This window comes from Carassius carassius, chromosome 3 (genome assembly GCF_963082965.1).
Source record: "Carassius carassius chromosome 3, fCarCar2.1, whole genome shotgun sequence".
In the NCBI taxonomy this organism is placed as follows: Eukaryota; Metazoa; Chordata; class Actinopteri; order Cypriniformes; family Cyprinidae; genus Carassius; species Carassius carassius.
This window is the reverse complement of record NC_081757.1, coordinates 2,208,278-2,227,768: the sequence shown is the minus strand read 5'-3', so window position 1 is coordinate 2,227,768 and position 19,491 is coordinate 2,208,278. Positions and strand designations below refer to the sequence as shown.

Below are 19,491 nucleotides of genomic sequence, written 5' to 3'. Positions count from 1 at the left end.
CCTCTGATCGCTGGCGGGAGCGTTTAGAGCGTCACTGAAGAGATAAGAGATGTGTGTGTGTGTGTGTGTGTGTGTTAAGTTTGAAGGAGGACAGCAGAACTCAATGCCTCACACAAACTCAAGCGCTCGTGGTCTGAAAGCGCTGCCAGGTTGAATCGTTCCTGCTCCGCATACTAATCAAAATGACAAAGGAAGCGTCCCTCGGCTTCATTCCCTCCTGCAGACAAACCTCAAGCGTCTCGTGCTGCTGAAGCGCACGCATCAGAAGAAGAATAGCGGCTCCTCATGGGAACATGTGTGGGTTTTGGCAAAGTTATGAGCTGTGAGCTAGCGGTAATTTAAAGTCATTGTGTTTCGACAAAGAAGAACATAACTTACGAAAGATGGCTGATTTACATGTTCCTAGTTTTATGAACAATCTAGGCGTCTTCAAAAAAAGTTTTATTTTTAATTTAATGTAAGTGATGTTCTCTTATTTTATTGTACCAAATTTACTCAATACATGTTCCTAACCTTATGAACAATTCAAACTTCTTAAAATTTGTAATATTTTATTTTTAATAAATTTATTTATTTAACCAACTTCCGACTCAATTATGAACAATTCCTAATTTTTTTTATTCTATTTTATTTTTATTTTATTTATTAATATATTCTATATGATGTGCTTGCATGGCATTGTTACAAAAGTGTCATCAGATCTTATAAAAAAAAATATATATATTTAAAAAAATTACACTTTCTGGTAAAATGTTCACATTTATTTATTTTTTATTTTATTTTTTAGCGAGATGTTCATTCTCTAATATATTTATTAAGATATTTATTCTCTAAGATATTTATTTTTAAAAATTAAAATCAGTAAAACTAGTTTACATTTCTTTATGCAAAATAATATTTAATTTGTAGTTACATTTGTTATTAGTTGATTACTTTTTAATTTTTTATAGATTTTTACTGAAATATTTTATTTGTAATTTATTTATTTATTTAACCAACTTCCGACTAAATTACGAACAATTCATGCTTCTTATTTTATTTTTATTTTTTTATTAATATATTCGATATGATGTGCTTGCATGGATTTATTACAAAAGTGTCATCAGATCTTATAAAAAAAAAAAAAGATTACAATTTTTATTTAAAAAATGTACACTTTCTGGTAAAATGTCCAGATTTATTTTTATTTTATTTTATTTTTTTGCGAGATGTTCATTCTGTAATATATTTATTAAGATATTTATTCTCTAAGATATTAATTATTATTTAACAAGAAAAACACTTTTAAGCAAAATGGTCTCAAATACTTTTATAAAAATGTATAAATTCATAAATGATTAATTCAGCTTTAGCATGATTATGCACATATGCCATGAAATGGTCCGTGGCCAGTATTAGCTGACTTCGACTGATCTGTGTTTCTCTGCAGCAGGAGATTTTGTACCAGTATCCGGCGTCTGAAGCCGCGCTTCAGCTGAAAGCGGTGAGGGGTATTTTCCTGACGCTGTGTGACATGCTGGAGAACGTCACGGGAGGACAGATAGTCAGGTGAGGGGCTTTATTTAACCACAAATGCTTAAAAAACAGTGAAATATTATTACAGTTTAAAATAACTGTTTTCATTGTGAATGTAATGTATTTCTGTGATGCACAGCTGTATTTCCAGCATCATTCCTCCAGTCTTCAGTGTCACATGATCTTCAGAAATCATTCTCATTTGCTGCTGGAGATTACTGTCAGTGTTAATCGCTGCAGATGTGTGTTTTGCTGCTGTGTGTGTGTCTGTAGCTCGTCTCTGTGGCTCCAGCAGCAGTTGGTTCATGTGGGCTACTGGAAGGAAGGATCCAGTCTGCTGGTGATCGCTGTACCAGCCAGCAGGTAATTCTCATCTTCATAACCATCCCGCATGCCAACAGCCCACTCTAATCTAGATAATAACTATAATAACTGTCATTATAATCAGCTCTGCTCCTAAAACCAAACATTAATCTCTATAATCATCCCGTCGCATACCAATATCTGTAATCTAGATAATAACTCCAGTGATTGTAATTGGTATTGATCTTTATAATCAGATCAGTAATAATCAATAATCTCAGTAACCGGATCCGTGATCCCAGATGTTCAGCTTGTTCATGACCATCGCTGTTTTTTGCTCCAAAATGAACAATGACACAAAAATGACGTCTTTCAGGAAGTCTCTCAAGTAATCGGGAATACTTTTTTTTATATTATTTTATTTTATTTTACAAAAGCATGAGATTTCTGGTTTAGATTTTTAAAAGATATTTAAAAAAATGTTATGTTATGTTCATTTTAAATTTGGGTTAAACAACAGCAATATCTATTAATATTAGTATTAATTTGTTATTTGTAATAAAAAGTTTGTTTCATAGCCCTTCTAATTTTTCAACCCCATTATTTTATCTCTAGCTTTAGTGTTGTTTTTGTTTTGCTTTAGTTATATATAATATATTATATATATATATATATATATATATATATTTGTTTTTTACTTTATTTAATTTATTCATATAAAAGCATCAGAAATGTTGTTTTGGATATTTCTATTATTGAGTAGTCTAACTATAATAATAATACCAACAACAGTAATATTAAATCATATCATTATTATTATTACTTAAAGTTTGTTTAATTTAATTGTAGTTTTCATGTTTCCATCTTTTCTTATTTTATTGCCAGCTTTTATCATGGTTTTTGTTTAATTCCTCATTTTTGTTGCTGGTGTTAGAATGATTTCTCAGTTAGGATTAACCCCTTGAGATGTGGTTTTTGTGAGTTTTCAGTAATATTATTGTTTTGCGGTGAATAATAGACATTGCTGGAGTGTTAGTCCCTCAGTGTAGTGTGCGTCTGTCCCGCAGGGTTCCTCTGTTGTATCTGCAGACTGTGATTGAGGGTCTTGTCCGAACACTCAAGGTCATGCACGGCTCTCTTGACAGGTGTGTCTGTGTATTTCTGGAGAGCGTTATGTGTGTGTGGACACAGCAGCTGATGACTGTATAACCTCTGTTTGTCTCTCTTCAGCTGCTTCTGTGAGGAGGAGAACGCTCCTCGTCTGGATCACTTCTTCTGCCTCTTCTTCCAGCAGCTCGTCCAGCCCTGGCGTTTGATTGACAGCTCCAGACCCCCCAGCCCTGACATCTCCGGGAGCCTGTTCTTAGACGGGCTCCCAGCCGTGCGCTGGCTCACTTTACCAGCAGACATAAAGGTGTGACTACTTAGTTTAAAGGATTATTTCACACAATTCTGTCAGTAACTCACCTTCATGTTGTCCTAATCTATATGCTGCTGTCTTTCAGTGAACATCCTCATGAAACTGGTAGAATATGGGTGTTATATCAATGTGTTTATTATGTTTTGGCTGTTTCTCAAGGTGGAAGTGGACACTGTGCTCTCAGACTTTGAGTCGTCGGATTTTGGTGACATGGTAAGATGAGTTATTGAGCTCAGATAACCCAATTTTTATTATCATAACTCCATAACTATGGGAAAACATTAAGGAATAAAATCAGTACATGATTTGATGTCAGATTGTGTTTTGCAGAGATACTGTAGTGATTATCCTTAACTAAAATTATTAAAAGATAGTTTTGGCACTTGAAATAAACATGCATATCTATATTTATATATTTATTGAATAAACTAAATAGAAATATTAAATGAGAACTTAAAAAATGTTAACTAATTATAAGTATTGCCTTGACAACTTTTATTTATTTAACTTAAAGCACAAAAAAAAGTTACTGAAAGAAAATATAAAATCTAAAATTGACAAAAGCACACAAAAGAATAGAAATGGAAAAAATAAAATAAAACATAATTTTAAATATTAATACATTTTTAATGTATAGATAATATTAAAAGCTCAACTTAATATATTACAATTATAATAAATAATAATAAAAAATTTATTTTATTAATATTGTGTGTGTAGAATCCAATAAAAATTGCAAAAGATCGCAGAAAAAATTCACCAAACCTTAAACTAAAAGTAAAATGAGTCTGATATGGCTGATGTTCAGTTACTGTCTGTCAGATTGTATTTGGATTATTCTGTAAAAACTGCATGGAAATACTTTTAAATGCCTGATTAACAATTTCAACACGAAGGGGTACGGTTTGCGGCAGGGAAAGGTTATAAATGGTATCTCTCATTATAAATGTACAGTCCTAAGCAAGTTTATTATCATTAACTTAATCTAAAACCAATAATACTGAACCATTATAAACTGTGATAGTATAGCAATGATAACGTAGTAACACTGGTATGAAGTAAGCCTCTCTCTGTTCTCTCGGTCAGTCTGAGGATTTCTATGGCATGAGGCGTCTGTACGTCATCTTGGGCTCCTGTCTGTTTTACAAGGTGAGTGATGAACCTCCTGAAGCCATGTGTCATCATCCATTGTTATTCAAGCACCGTCACATGTCACTTCTGAAACTCAAACGTGCTTGTAAAGGAGTCTCGTTCAGGTTTAATCTTTGAAAGGTGTTTGACAGAAGTGTGACGTGCTGCTTCTTGTGAATGCAGCTGTCAGCTGAAGAGACTCTTTTAATTATGAATGATGATGTGAAGAGGATTGATTAGTGAAGTCTCCATCTGTTGCTCCTTAAAGAGATAAACACTGTCATCATATACTGACCCACAAGTGATTTCACACCTTTATGAATTTCTTTCAAATGTTGAACAAAGAAGAATGTTTTGAAGAATGCTGGTAACCGTACAGTTGATGGTAGCCATAGCATAGCATTATTTTCCCCATTTTAATGGCTAGCGTGAACTGTTTGGTTACCAGCATTCTTATATAATAAACTTACATTATTGCACTTTATAAATCACAAATGTGAATTTATATCTCACAGTTCTGAGAAAAGAAGTCAGAATTGTGAGATACAACCCGAATTCCGGAAAAGTTGGGACGTTTTTTAAATTTTAATAAAATGAAAACTAAAGGAATTTCAAATCACATGAGCCAATATTTTATTCACAATAGAACATAGATAACGTAGCAAATGTTTAAACTGAGAAATTGTACACTTTTATCCACTTAATTAGCTCATTTAAAATTTAATGCCTGCTACAGGTCTCAAAAAAGTTGGCACGGGGGCAACAAATGGCTAAAAAAGCAAGCAGTTTTGAAAAGATTCAGCTGGGAGAACATCTAGTGATTAATTAAGTTAATTGATATCAGGTCTGTAACATGATTAGCTATAAAAGCTTTGTCTTAGAGGAGCAGAGTCTCTCAGAAGTAAAGATGGGCAGAGGCTCTCCAATCTGTGAAAGACTGTGTAAAAAAATTGTGGAAAACTTTAAAAACAATGTTCCTCAACGTCAAATTGCAAAGGCTTTGCAAATCTCATCATCTACAGTGCATAACATCATCAAAAGATTCAGAGAAACTGGAGAAATCTCTGTGCATAAGGGACAAGGCCGGAGACCTTTATTGGATGCCGGTGGTCTTCGGGCTCTCAGACGACACTGCATCACTCATCGGCATGATTGTGTCAATGACATTACTAAATGGGCCCAGGAATACTTTCAGAAACCACTGTCGGTAAACACAATCCGCCGTGCCATCAGCAGATGCCAACTAAAGCTCTATCATGCAAAAAAGAAGTCATATGTGAACATGATCCAGAAGCGCTGTCGTGTCCTGTGGGCCAAGGCTCATTTAAAATGGACTATTTCAAAGTGGAATAGTGTTTTATGGTCAGACTAGTCCAAATTTGACATTCTTGTTGGAAATCACGGACGCCGTGTCCTCCGGGCTAAAGAGGAGGGAGACCTTCCAGCATGTTATCAGCGTTCAGTTCAAAAGCCAGCATCTCTGATGGTATGGGGGGTGCATAAGTGCATACGGTATGGGCAGCTTGCATGTTTTGGAAGGCTCTGTGAATGCTGAAAGGTATATAAAGGTTTTAGAGCAACATATGCTTCCCTCCAAACAACGTCTATTTCAGGGAAGGCCTTGTTTATTTCAGCAGGACAATGCAAAACCACATACTGCAGCTATAACAACAGCATGGCTTCGTCGTAGAAGAGTCCGGGTGCTAACCTGGCCTGCCTGCAGTCCAGATCTTTCACCTATAGAGAACATTTGGCGCATCATTAAACGAAAAATACGTCAAAGATGACCACGAACTCTTCAGCAGCTGGAAATCTATATAAGGCAAGAATGGGACCAAATTCCAACAGCAAAACTCCAGCAACTCATAGCCTCAATGCCCAGACGTCTTCAAACTGTTTTGAAAAGAAAAGGAGATGCTACACCATGGTAAACATGCCCCGTCCCAACTATTTTGAGACCTGTAGCAGAAATCAAAATTGAAATGAGCTCATTTTGTGCATAAAATTGTAAACTTTCTCAGTTTAAACATTTGCTATGTTATCTATGTTCTATTGTGAATAAAATATTGGCTCATGTGATTTGAAAGTCTTTTAGTTTTCATTTTATTAAAATTTAAAAAACGTCCCAACTTTTCCGGAATTCGGGTTGTATAAACTCGCAATTGCAAGAAGAAAGTCAAAATTACGAAATATTAACTTGCAATGGCAAGAAAAATGTCAGATTACAAGACTTAATTCAGAATTATTAGATATAAACTCAGATAGAAGAAAAATGTCAATTGTGAGATATAAATTCGCAATTGCGAGAAAAAATTTATAACTCTGAGATGTAAACTTGCATTGCAAGAAACAAGTCAGAATTGCAAAACTAATGTCAGAATTGTGAGATATAAACTTGCAATTGCAAGAAAAAGTAATAATTGTTAGAAATAAACTCGCAATTGCGAGAAAAAATTCATAACTGAGATGTTTCTTGCAATGCAAGTTTATAAGTCAGAATGGCAAAACTAATGTCAGAATTGGGAGATATAAACTCACAGTTACAAGAAAAAAGTCATAATTGTTAGATAAACTCGCAAGTGTGAGAAAAAAGTCATAATTGTGAGATATAAACTTGCAATTGCAGGAAACAAGTCAGTTGCAAAAATAATGTCAGAATTGGGAGATATAAACTCAGTTACGAGAAAAAATGTCAGAATTGTGAGATATAAATTCACAATTGCGAGAAAAAAGTAATAATTGTTAGATATAAACTCGCAATTGCGAGAAAAAATTCATAACTGAGATGTTTCTTGCAATGCAAGTTTATAAGTCAGAATTGCAAAACTAATGTCAGAATTGGGAGATATAAACTCACAGTTACGAGAAAAAAGTCATAATTGTTAGATAAACTCGCAAGTGTGAGAAAAAAAGTCATAATTGTGAGATATAAACTTGCAATTGCAAGAAACAAGTCAGTTGCAAAAATAATGTCAGAATTGGGAGATATAAACTCAGTTACGAGAAAAAATGTCAGAATTGTGAGATATAAATTCGTAATTGCGAGAAAAAAGTAATAATTGTTAGATATAAACTCGCAATTGCGAGAAAAAATTCATAACTGAGATGTTTCTTGCAATGCAAGTTTATAAGTCAGAATTGCAAAACTAATGTCAGAATTGGGAGATATAAACTCACAGTTACGAGAAAAAAAGTCATAATTGTTAGATAAACTCGCAATTGTGAGATATAAACTTGCAATTGCAAGATACAAGTCAGTTGCAAAAATAATGTCAGAATTGGGAGATATGAACTCAGTTACGAGAAAAAATTTCAAAATTGTGAGATATAAATTTGCAATTGCGAGAAAAAAGTAATAATTGTTAGATATAAACTCGCAATTGCGAGAAAAAATTCATAACTGAGATGTTTCTTGCAATGCAAGTTTATAAGTCAGAATTGCAAAACTAATGTCAGAATTGGGAGATATAAACTCACAGTTACGAGAAAAAAAGTCATAATTGTTAGATAAACTCGCAAGTGTGAGAAAAAAGTCATAATTGTGAGATATAAACTCGCAATTACGAGAAAAAACTCTGAGATATAAACTTGCAATTGCAAGAAACAAGTCAGTTGCAAAAATAATGTCAGAATTGGGAGATATAAACTCAGTTACGAGAAAAAAGTTAAACTCGCAATTGCGAGAAAAATGTCAGAATTGTGAGTTATAAACTTGGTAAAAAGTCATAGTTTTATTTTTTATCCAGTGGTGGAAATGGGCTTAGTTAGCAATGTTTATTTTCTTTGTCACACTCATTTGTACACTACTGAAGGCCAGGGATACAGATCTGTTATTTGTCTGGCAGGGATATCTCATAGCGAACCACCTGCCTAAAGAAGACCTTCTGGACGTGTGTTTGTACTGTCAGCACTACTGTCTGCTGCCGCTGGCGTCGGAGCAGCGCGTGGGGCAGCTGGTGGTGTGGAGGGAGGTGTTTCCACAGCGGAGAACACAGAACAACACCGCATCACATCCTGGATACTGTGAACCATACGGAAGACACTTCCTGCTCATAGTGGGCCTGGTGAGAGATGCTGTTCTTCTCACCTTTATATTCATCAAAGAAACATCAAAATAAAATGTATCACAGTTTCCACAAAGTATGAAGTATATAAATGTTTCTCGAGCAGCAGATCACTATATTAACATGATTTCTAAAGGATCATGTGACACTGAAGACCGTGTCTGTAGACTGTCAAGACTGTCGAGTAATGATGCTGAAAATTCAGCTCTGATCACAGGAATAAATTACATTTCAAAATACATTCACATAGAAAACAGTTATTTTTTACTTGTTATAATATTTCATAATATTACTTTTTTAACTGTATTTTTACTGAGTCCAAACAACTGATAAAAATCACAATAATCCACAAGTAATGCACACCACTCCTGTCCATCAGTTAATGTCTCGTGAAGCGAAAAGTTGCATGTTTATAAGAAACAAATCCATCATTCAGACTTTTGCATCTTCAAACCATTACTTCTGGCTAAAGTACCAGTCCATAATCCACAATAACACTTCCTCCAGTGGAAAAGTCCATCTCATCTGAATAAGGAGAGAAATATGCACAGATCAATCACCGATTACCAAAGTGAAAGCAGTTTAAAACAGTTATATGAAATATTATATCATATCATATTATATATCATATCATATAAGATATCATATAATATCATATCATAAAATTAAATTTTTGATTAGTAATATGCATTGCTAAGATTTATTTGGACAACTTTAAAGATGATTTTCTCAATATTTAGATTTTTTTTTTTGCACCCTCCAATTCCAGATTTACAAATAGTTGTATCTCGGCCAAATATTGTTCGATCCTAACAAACCATGCATCAAAGGAAAGCTTATTTATATAGGGCTTAGATAATGTATAAATCTCAATTAAAAAGTTGACCCTTATTGGTTTTGTGCTCCAGGGTCACATATCAGACATTATGCTATGGATTGTGGATGGTGGACTTGTATTTTGGCCAAAGCGACAAGTTAAAACTTCTTAATGCTGGATTTGTTTCTTACAAACACACAGTTTTTTATTTCACAAGGTGTTAATTGATGGTCTGGAGTGGTGTGTATTACTTGTGGATTAATAACGTTAACGTGTTTTTTTTAAAATATATTACTGATGTTTCCAGAGGCACTTCATGCAGTGTGTGTTGCTGGAGGCAAGTGGTTGTGCTTCGCCCGCTCTGGGATCTCCAGGTCCAGACTGTGTCTATGTGGATCAGGTCAAAGCCACACTCCTTCAGCTGGAGAGTCTGGACGCCGCCATTGAGGAGCGGCTCTCAGCTCCGCCCACTCCCTGCCTCTCCTGCGCCGATTGGTTCCTTCCTGCCGGAAGGCGGGACCGACAGGACTCTCCGATCCTCAGCCGTCTGACGGCAGCCATCAAACCCCCGTCGCCGGGCGGGATAGGGCGGAGTCTGTTTGGGGAGGCGGGGTCAGGGTCGTCGAGTCTGAGAGCACGGAGGCCAAGTCCACAGAGGAGTCTGTCTGACAGCGGCAGCGAGGGTCACACTGATGGGACACCGTCCTTCACACCGGACACAGTGCGCCGGACGCCCTCTAGTGGCACACGCAGAGACTCCCTGGGCTCGGGAGGGTCAGACGGCAGCCTGGGCAGCGCAGGGTTCTTCAAGGTCTTTCTCTTACAGTAATCACGTTTCATGTCGTGCTGTTTCACTAGTAGTACGTTTTAAAGAGTCAGTTTAAAAAAAACATTAAAAAAGGCCATATTTCGCCCTGAAATCAAACAAATAAAATACTAAATTACATTATGCATTGATAAAATGCAGATTTTGTAAATATATGTATTTGTGCAGATATTTTTCATAGTCTATATTTTACTATATTATTTACATTTTACATTAGAGTTCACTTCACTGTTGAAATTCAGTTGTAGGAATATTTCATACTTTTATTTATTGTACTTTAATGAATGCAGATATTTTTAAATGTATGTATTTATGCAGATATTTATAGCAAATATTATAATAGTTTATATTTAAATTAGTTATTTTGCTTCATAATTGAAGTTTAATGGTAGGAACATTTCTTGATTGTATTGTGTTTTATAGTGTACTATTTCAATTCTAAAGTACATTTTACTTCATGATTAAAATACAGTTGTAGGAATATTTCATAGTTGTATATCTTTATCATACTGAAAATGAATTCATTCAGATAAATTCATTTATGCAGATTTTATAAATATAGATTTTAAAGATTGTTATTATTTATAGCGTGTTTCTTCATGTTGATATTTTATCATATACCCTATACTTACTTAAATTGATTATGATTCTTTGAATTATTTTGTTACCAAATTCCAAACAAGTCAAAATAATAAAACTCAATTATTATATTCAATCAATTAAATCTTTCACAAATAAAGCATGTTATTTTATATAGAGTATTTGATTTGGGTAGGTTTGTGTAACATAACGATAAATTAAAGGTGAATTGTGTGATTTGTGATTATCAAACATAATCACAAGAATACTGATTGAATTCAAACACTCACTTTGTCTTTCAATGCTCCAACTGAAGTTTGGAAAATACTGACTCTGTTTCTGTAGAAAGTGCTGAAATAAAACACTTGCTTTGTACTTTCCCTTGACAACCTACAGAGAAAGAGAAGTGAAGAGAAGAAAACATATATAAGTCGCACTGGACTATAAGTCGCATTCATTTAGAACCAAGAGAAAACATTACCGTCTCCAGCCGCTAGAGGGCGCTCTATGCTGCTCAGTGCTCCTGTAGTCTACACTGAAAACATAGAGCGCCCTCTCGCGGCTGGAGACGGTAATGTTTTCTCTTGGTTCATTTCACTTGGTTCATGTCAAATTAATTTTGATAAATAAGTCGCACCTGACTATAAGTCGCAGCACCAGCCAAACTATGAAAAAAAGTGCGCCTTATAGTCCGGAAAATACGGTATGTGCCAGAATGGCCTCTCCTCTCATATTGCATGCAGTTCTTTCACCACATGTAGGACAGTAGCTGCGCTTGTTAGATGAAGAGCGCATTTACATTTATCCAGCCAAGTCAGATATATTAATATAAAAAAAGGCCAATCATATTTTATTTTAGTTTTGTTTTATTTTCAAGTTTTTTTTAATTGGCTCTTAACTGTAACTCTTCAGTACAATTGTGTATCGTCCATCATGCAGTGTAATCCAGTCTTCATGTGAGTTTTGTGTGTGTGTGTGTGTGTTCGGTCAGATTCCCAGGTTAAAGCATCCTAACCCTTTCTATTTGGGCTCGTTGAGGAAGAGTCTGACTGACAGAGAGACTGAGGAGATGCACAACGTTCTCAAGTGAGTTCATCCAGTCGTATGAACAACTTTTATTAGGTTTTTTGTCATTTTTACCTTGTTATATGTTATATAGGGTTGTAACCCAAGTTGGATTACGTAATCAGATTCCAGAAATTAAGTACTTGTAATTAAATTAAATTACATTTTAAAATCCATGTAATCAGACTACAGTTGCGTTTTTATTGATTACATGATTACTTTGAGTTACTTTGGAAGAATTTTTTCTTTCAGACACATTAAAATGCACAAATTAATGTAATTTCTTATTTATAAGCAATGCATGGATTCCCAGACTTTTTTGTCAGCCGAACCTCTTTCACCTCATATGTTTACTTGAAGTGCCACTTGAGATTTTAAAATAAATATTTTAATAATTAAGTATCTCATTTGCATGTTCTTGGTTCTCTGGCGTTGGTCAGTGGTCACATGTATGGAAGGCATTTTCTGCCAAATTTAAATAAATAAATGAAATGATTAAAATTAAAACCAGATTAACTATTTCATTACAGAAAACTGTACGCAAAATATGTGACAAAATTGAGAATGAAATTAAATGATTTCATTTTCACGGTTACATACCTGTCAATTTGAAAAATAAAATGCAATTGGTGATTTCACATTTCATTTTCAATACAGTCTCGAGGCAAGACTGCCAATATTAAAATGAAAAGCCAAACGTGAAAAAGAAACTACACATACAGTTTTTACAAAGCTCTTTATTAACGCTCACGCAATAATAGTGACACAATTCAAATTTAAATGTAAATTTTACTTGTCATTTTAATTCCTCTTTTATTTCACTGTTTTCATTTTCGTTTTCATTTTCAAAGACAACCTGCATGCAAATTATATGTTAATGAGTGGGTGTGGCTTATTCAAGTAACGGCGCTAGAGACAGTCGTCGAAGTCTCGTGTGCATGAGTTGAATGGTGGCTGAAACAATGTGTGAAACGACATTAAAATGTGAATATATTGTAATCGAGACATGGCGAATCTGTTAGTGAGCTTTTGCGGGAAGCTGCTGCAGCATTAGAACGTGGAAGAAACAACCAGCCTGACCAGCATGCGTCAAACACTCGACCCACTGCAGTTCCTCGGCCTGAGCCTCCACGAGACTCCCCGGAAAATCTGCTGTCTGCTGAGTTTGTGACGGCTGCAAAATGTCCAAGTGTATCCAAGATAGATTCAACTCGTAGCAAAATGAAGTCATTATCATCCGAAATGCTTGCTAGCTGGTTTAATTCTGCTGCTATACTGGCCATAACCGCCATTATAGCTCCTCCACGTAACAACGTAATTGAGCAACACCCACTCATTAACATATAATTTGCATGCAGGTTGTCTTTGAAAATGAAAGCGAAAATGAAAACAGTGAAATAAAAGAGGAATTAAAATGACAAGTAAAATTTACATTTAAATTTGAATTGTGTCACTATTATTGCGTGAGTGTTAATAAAGAGCTTTGTTAAAACTTTATGTGTAGTTTCTTTTTCACGTTTGCTTTTCATTTTAATATTGGCAGTCTTGCCTCGAGACTCTATTGAAAATGAAATGTGAAATCACCAATTGCATTTTATTTTTCAATTTGACAGGTATGTCACCGTGAAAATGAAATCATTTAATTTCATTCTCAATTTTGTCACATATTTTGCGTACAGTTTTCTGAAATGAAATCGTTAATCTGGTTTTAATTTTAATTTTAATCATTTCATTTATTTATTTAAATTTGGCAGAAAATGCCTTCCATACACATGACATGCATTCAAACAAATCAAATATATATTTTTAATAAAAAAGTGTTTTATCTTTTATTTTGTTCTTTTTGAAATGTTCCTGTGGCTCAGTGGTAGAGCATTGCATCAGCAGCGCAAAAGGTAGTGGGTTCGATACCCAGGGGAGAACATGTTAGATTAAAAAAAAAATCTATAGCCTGAATGCACTGTAAGTTGCTTTGAATAAAAGCGTCTGCTAAATGCATGCATTTAATTTCTAAATGCATACATTTAAAATGATTTATTTTAATGTGACATTTTTATGATTTAATTCATTATTAGCTTTTCATTAAACTCACAATGGAATCTATTTTCTTTGTATTTTTATATCAATATGGTTCTGTGTAGGCGATCACAGTTTGAGTGAGTGAGTGTGTGTGTGTGTGTGTGTGTGTGTGTGTGTGTGTGTGTGTGTGTGTGTGTGTGTGACAGACTGACGGCGGGCGCTGAGAACACACTGTTCCATTACGTGCTGATGGAGACGGTGCAGGGCATCTTCATCGCTCCCACACACAGAGAAATGAATCATCTGAGCGGCTCCATCCACCCACAGCTCATCCAGAACTTCTACCACTGCTGTCTGTCCATACGCCAGGCCTTCCAGCAGAGCCTGCCCTCACGGGTAACACATATCAGCATCATTTCTGAAGATCATGTGACACTGAAGACTGGAGGAATGGTGCTGAAAATACAGCTGCGCAACATAGGAATAAATTACATTTGAACAGATATTCACATAGAAAACAGCTATTTTAAATTGTAATGTTATTTCACAATTGTTTGTGGTTTTTACTCTATTTCTGATCAAATAATTAGTCTAGGTGCGCATAAGAGACAAAATAAATCAACAGTAGTGCATTTCATTCTCTAAATAATTTAAAATGAGTTTTTTTTTGTTTGTTTTTAATGTAACTTCATTTTTAATACTTCATTTAAATTAGAAGTGTCTATTTGTTTGTCATTTTTACAAAAAAAAAAAAAAAATATATATATATATATATATATATATTTTTTTTTTTTTTTTTTTTTTTTTCAATTGATAATTTTTACAGTATTTAATTGAGTTCATTTGTAGTTTTTCGTTCAAGTTTTTCATTTTAGGTCAGCTTTATTACAATTATTGACCATAATTTGTAATAGTTGTTTTCTGTTCCTGTGTATTTCAACCAATCTATTAAACAGTGTCAAAACATATTTCATTAATACGTTATAATTTCTCTGCTATATTAGTATTTGCACGGTTTCGTCATCTCATGCATGTGTAAATGTGTTTCAGGACCGCCGAGGGTCGGAGCGGCCGCAGAGCACTCGAGGTTTGGGTCCCGTCAAAGAACATGGTGTTTTGTTTCAGTGCAAACCGGAGAACTGGACCGATCAGAAGAAACCAGCGCCCACCATGACCTACTGGGTGATCGGGTGCGTGTTCCTTCAGACAAGTGATTGACCGCTGTTCTTGTGCTCGCATCACACGTGTTCACATCTCACATGCACTGTTTTCCATTACGGACTGCATTTCCAAACGTTCTCCCATCGTGCACCTTTCTGTAAATGCAAAGCATACAAAATGAGCTTAGATGTGTGAGACGCTGAAATGCATACAGCAGGAAAAACATCAGAAGTATCATGTTTTCCAATCTCTCATTTGCGTTGCAGGCGAATGCTCCTGGAACCCGTTCCTCAAGAGTTTTACGTGTGCTTCCATGACTCCGTGGCTGAAGTTCCTGTGGAAATGGCCTTCCGGCTGTCGTTCGGCTTGGCCGTGTAGCACTGTAACACGAGCTCAGCGTCAGACAGCAGTCTACAACCAGCTTTTAGGAGGTAAATCCACTAGACGCCGACAGAAAACTACTGGTTCATGTTTAAAGGGAAAGAGCAGCCAAAGATGTCCTCACTCTCGGGCCATTCAAGATTAGGGTGAGAACATTTAATGCAAATTTTAATTTCTGGTTTAAGCATTCCTTAAAGATAAAATGACTATCCTTGTTTTAATCTTATGTTATTTTGCACAACGGAAGTTCAAAACAGGCAGCAACGTCTGCAGCAATAAACTAATGAAGCAGTCTGATAAATCAGACAGTAAAATGCATTGAAATGATAAACTTCATTACCTCAAACTAAGCTGGATTCCTTCAACGAGCACAAGCTACAGGCTTCTGAACTCTCTCAGCAGAAAAAACTGATCATGATGTTTTCACTTGACTTTTCCTTGCTGGATCAAGTGAAATCTAAGCAGCTTTTATGACAAAAGCCTTAACAACACTTCTGAACTTTGTGATATGAAAAGATTTTGTATTTTATTGAAGGTGTGGAACTCCATGTTCCTCGTTAAAACTTTGTAATGCATTGTTCATCCAACAAATGTGCATCATTTATCAAATAAATGAAATCAGATTTACTTCAGCTGTTCTTTATTTCAGTCTTTGTACAAAAATAAGGCTGCTCTCTTAAGTCTGGGTAGTTTCAACCATGAGGCTGTTACATAATTAAACAAGAATGAACATGTTATAAAACATTTTTAAATTCAAATTCAATGCAATAATGTTTTTACAGAGTCCTTTACAGAGAAATATATCAATTCAAAGTGGTTTTATTAACTATGTACACATTCACTATCATGATTCCTGAATTTTTTTGTAAATAATTTGCGATTCTTAGTTGTCACAATGAATTGAATTTAAAAAAATAATAATTTTCTTAAAACTTTATGGTAAGTTAAATTTGTTAATGCAGTATGCATTAACTAATGATAATAAATTAAACCGTACTTTCATAAATTTGGTTTAGTTTTGGTGTAGAATGACGCTTTATGTGGCTTCAAATGCATAAATTAAACCAGATTTACACTAATAAAACTGTGCTTTTAAGTTTTAATTATAGTGAGCTTCATTCATCAAACACAAGCAGAATGAATGTGTTATAAAACATTAGTACACACAAATTCAATGCAACAACTTGAGTTCTTTACAGAATGATTTATAAATATATTTGCCATTATGCTGCATTATCCTCAGTTCAAAGTTATTTTTTTGCACAAAAATGTATTGTCATGATTCTTCATGATGATAATTTGTAATTAACTGTCACATTGAGTTTAATTTGGGCATCACTTTACAATAAGTTGGATTTGTTAACATTAGATATCAAACTCACAATGAAAATAATATAAAGCATTTATTAATTGACATAGATATATGGGTGTGTGTGTGTGTGTGTATATATATACATGCGTACATGTGTGTGTGTATATAATATTTATACATTTACATCTATAAGTTAGATAAATAATTGCAGTAAAAATTGTTCATTGTTAGTTCAGGAAACCTAATATTACCAAATTGAGGCGTACCGTAAAATGTTACAGCTTGTGTTTCATGAATTGCACAAAATAAAGTTCAGCATGATTTTACGCTGATTAATCATAGAATTTTGTGTCTGCTGTTCAACATAATTGCAAGGACCTACTAAACACACACCATTGACAGACGGTGCTTTAAGCGACTTCCTGCACCAGCCTCAGGTTCTTCCTGTAGTACTCCAGACTGCACAGCGGTGTCCCAGTCCTGGAGCAGGAGTATATCTTCATGTTGGAGCATCTCAGGGGCGCAGGAGGAGGCTCTGCCGGGGCAGTGGGCGTTGAGACGGGGATCCCGGCGGGGTACAAGATGGCGGCGCTCTGAGCGTTACTGCTGTACCTCACCACAGGCAGCTTGTGCTCCTTCATGCTCTTGATCTTGGCCTTGCTGGTCTTGGTCAGTCTCTCGGGTTTCTTGGTGGCCTGTAGGCGTCTCTTGCGGGCACGCTCCTTGCTTTCGGCCGTCAGCTCCTTCTTGTATACCATGGGCAGCTCCAATTTCTTTGATAAATAAATATGGTAACTGTTGTAAAATTTTGAAATATTATTTTTTTGGAATTTTTTTGGAATTTAAAATAACTGTTTTCTATGCGAATATATTGTAAAATGTAATTTTTCCTCTGATCAAAGCTGAATTTTCAGCATCATTACTCCAGTCTTCAGTGTCACATATCATTCTAATATGCTGATTTGTTGCTCAATAAATATTTCTGTTGTATATATATATATATATATATATATATATATATATATATATATATATAATTTAATAAAACTGAATATATTAAGTTGTGCTGGTTCATATTTTGGTGAAAATTGAGATGCATTTTATTTCAGGATTCTTTAAAAAAAATAGAATGTTCTAAAGAACAACATTTATTCCAAATAGAAACGTCTTGTAATTAGAAATAACACTAAATGAAAAATATTTTTTTAATCTAATATTTTGTTCTATTATTTAACTTTTATTATTTCTCCTTTTAGTTAACAATAATAACCCTTGTCGGGTTAAGGATAGATTTGCGTATCTTCACAACACTGTCTCATTTATAGAGATTTTTTGAGTTTTTGTTTCATTAGGTTGAATGAAAGTTGATTGTGAGGGTGGTTTATGTGACACCTGTCTTGCTGTTAGCAGAGACATCTCTTTCTTCAGCTCTCTATTCTCGTCCAGCTGTCCTTTCTCCAGCACATCCAGCCATCGCTGCTCCTCATTCATCGGGCCGCCCAGCAGCGAGTCCATGTCCATCACAGGAAACGAGTCCATGTCTTCATCTGGTATTACCAACAAAAACACACTCATGCATATTAAAACTGGCTGCAAGTCACTGAATTAAAATAAAAATAAAAAATTTCAAGTGGTTCAGTCACCCAGCCAGGTTCAGTACTGTTCTACAGGAACTTCCCCTAATGTCTCGTCATCACCAGAGTCATCTTCATCATCATCACTCTCTACGTTCAGAGGTGAAACTGAGCACAGAGAGTCCCAGATCACTATGAATGTGGGCCCACTGAAACAAGAAGAACATTCATTTATTAAATGTGACTCACATTACACTCCACATCTAACTACTGGGGTGCCTCAGGGCTCAGTTCTTGGACCACTTCTTTTCTCTGTTTACAGGGCATCACTAGGTTCTGTCATTCAGAAACATGGCTTTTCATGTCACTGCTATGCTGATGCCACTCATCTCTACCTCTACTTTTCTACTAACTGTGGTAAATTGTATGTTTACATAATACTTGAGTTCTTTAGTTTAAATCAGACGTTATTGTGCTATGAAAAATCACCTGTCTGGATTGCATAGAACAATATCTAATATAAATAGCCGACATACAGTATACAAATCAGCTCTTTCTGGGTTCGAACATCCTAATGTTTGGTCACTAGCCCAGATCTTTATGCCTCATCAATAATTCACCCAAAAATATAATATATTTGTTATTTTTTTGGGGTGATCTATTGATTTAATGCTGATCTTGCTGGTTAAATACAGGTTCAATACAGATTTAAAATCATAATAGTTTAATAGCTATGATACTGTTTTTGAAATCAAATCTTTGCACTGCTTTGACAGGAAACACTGGCATCTAACAGTTAATCTTAAAAAAAAAATAAAACATATACATAAACACAAATAGGAAATAAATCAGTTATTAAATAAGCATGTGTCCTAAACTCCTGAAACATTGGTGTCTCATATTTTAGTCAATACAGTTTATGGAAAGAAGTCAATTAAATTTGTGTGTGTAAAATTATTCAGATGTTAACCCCCTTTTAAATAGTTAACATTTGCATAAGTAACTGCAATTTAACCACACATTATTTCTTATTAACTTTAACTGATTACATTTACATTTATTTTGTTATATGTAACTAGTTACTTCCCAAAACTGCACATTGTTAATTAGAAGAAGAAAAAAAGACAGGAAAAAAAAGGGGGAATAAATGAAGTCAGTCATGGTTAACATAACGAGGGCTTGGAACCAGAGGGGCGTAAGTGGCATTTGACAAACTTTACAGGAGAGCCAAAACAAAATTTTGACCACACTTCAATCAACTGTATTTATTAACCTTCAACCACAACATTGCAACCACTTACATACTTATACGAGTAAGTTCTTA

The 19,491-nt window shown here is 34.8% G+C and overlaps 2 protein-coding genes across 5 annotated transcripts in view; one reads left to right on the top strand and one right to left on the bottom strand.

Moving 5' to 3' along the window:
• intu (inturned planar cell polarity protein) overlaps positions 1-15,420 on the top strand; it is a 35,853-nt gene extending 20,433 nt beyond the window's left edge. For 2 of the 4 annotated variants that reach the window (XM_059524572.1, XM_059524545.1), the window contains exons 5-16: positions 1,430-1,548; positions 1,789-1,878; positions 2,886-2,963; positions 3,049-3,232; positions 3,398-3,451; positions 4,325-4,387; positions 8,215-8,433; positions 9,558-10,061; positions 11,647-11,741; positions 13,946-14,135; positions 14,790-14,929; positions 15,167-15,420. In XM_059524572.1, coding sequence (XP_059380555.1) covers positions 1,430-1,548; positions 1,789-1,878; positions 2,886-2,963; positions 3,049-3,232; positions 3,398-3,451; positions 4,325-4,387; positions 8,215-8,433; positions 9,558-10,061; positions 11,647-11,741; positions 13,946-14,135; positions 14,790-14,929; positions 15,167-15,278 — 1,848 coding nt within the window. In that variant the 3' untranslated portion in view covers positions 15,279-15,420. Of the gene's footprint in view, positions 1-1,429; positions 1,549-1,788; positions 1,879-2,885; positions 2,974-3,048; positions 3,233-3,397; positions 3,452-4,324; positions 4,388-8,214; positions 8,434-9,557; positions 10,062-11,646; positions 11,742-13,945; positions 14,136-14,789; positions 14,930-15,166 lie in introns of all 4 variants that reach the window. The other 2 variants (XM_059524555.1, XM_059524563.1) reach the window with 2 other exon arrangements.
• Positions 15,421-16,751: 1,331 nt separating this feature from the next.
• On the bottom strand, positions 16,752-18,904 carry LOC132116169 (INO80 complex subunit B-like). The gene is made up of 2 exons (XM_059524810.1): positions 17,957-18,904; positions 16,752-17,364 (listed from the first exon to the last, which is right to left on the bottom strand). Exons 1-2 carry the CDS (start codon positions 18,166-18,168, stop codon positions 17,004-17,006), a joined length of 573 nt encoding a protein of 190 aa, XP_059380793.1. The 5' UTR covers positions 18,169-18,904; the 3' UTR covers positions 16,752-17,003.
• Positions 18,905-19,491: the final 587 nt, after the last annotated feature.

Coding starts and splice junctions, on each gene's coding strand:
- LOC132116169 (XM_059524810.1), bottom strand. CDS start 18,168: ATGAGTGTGTTTTTGTTGGTAATACCAGATGAAGACATGGACTCGTTT. Junction 17,365..17,956: donor AAACCACCCTCACAATCAAC/TTTCATTCAACC, acceptor TTTATCAAAGAA/ATTGGAGCTGCCCATGGTAT.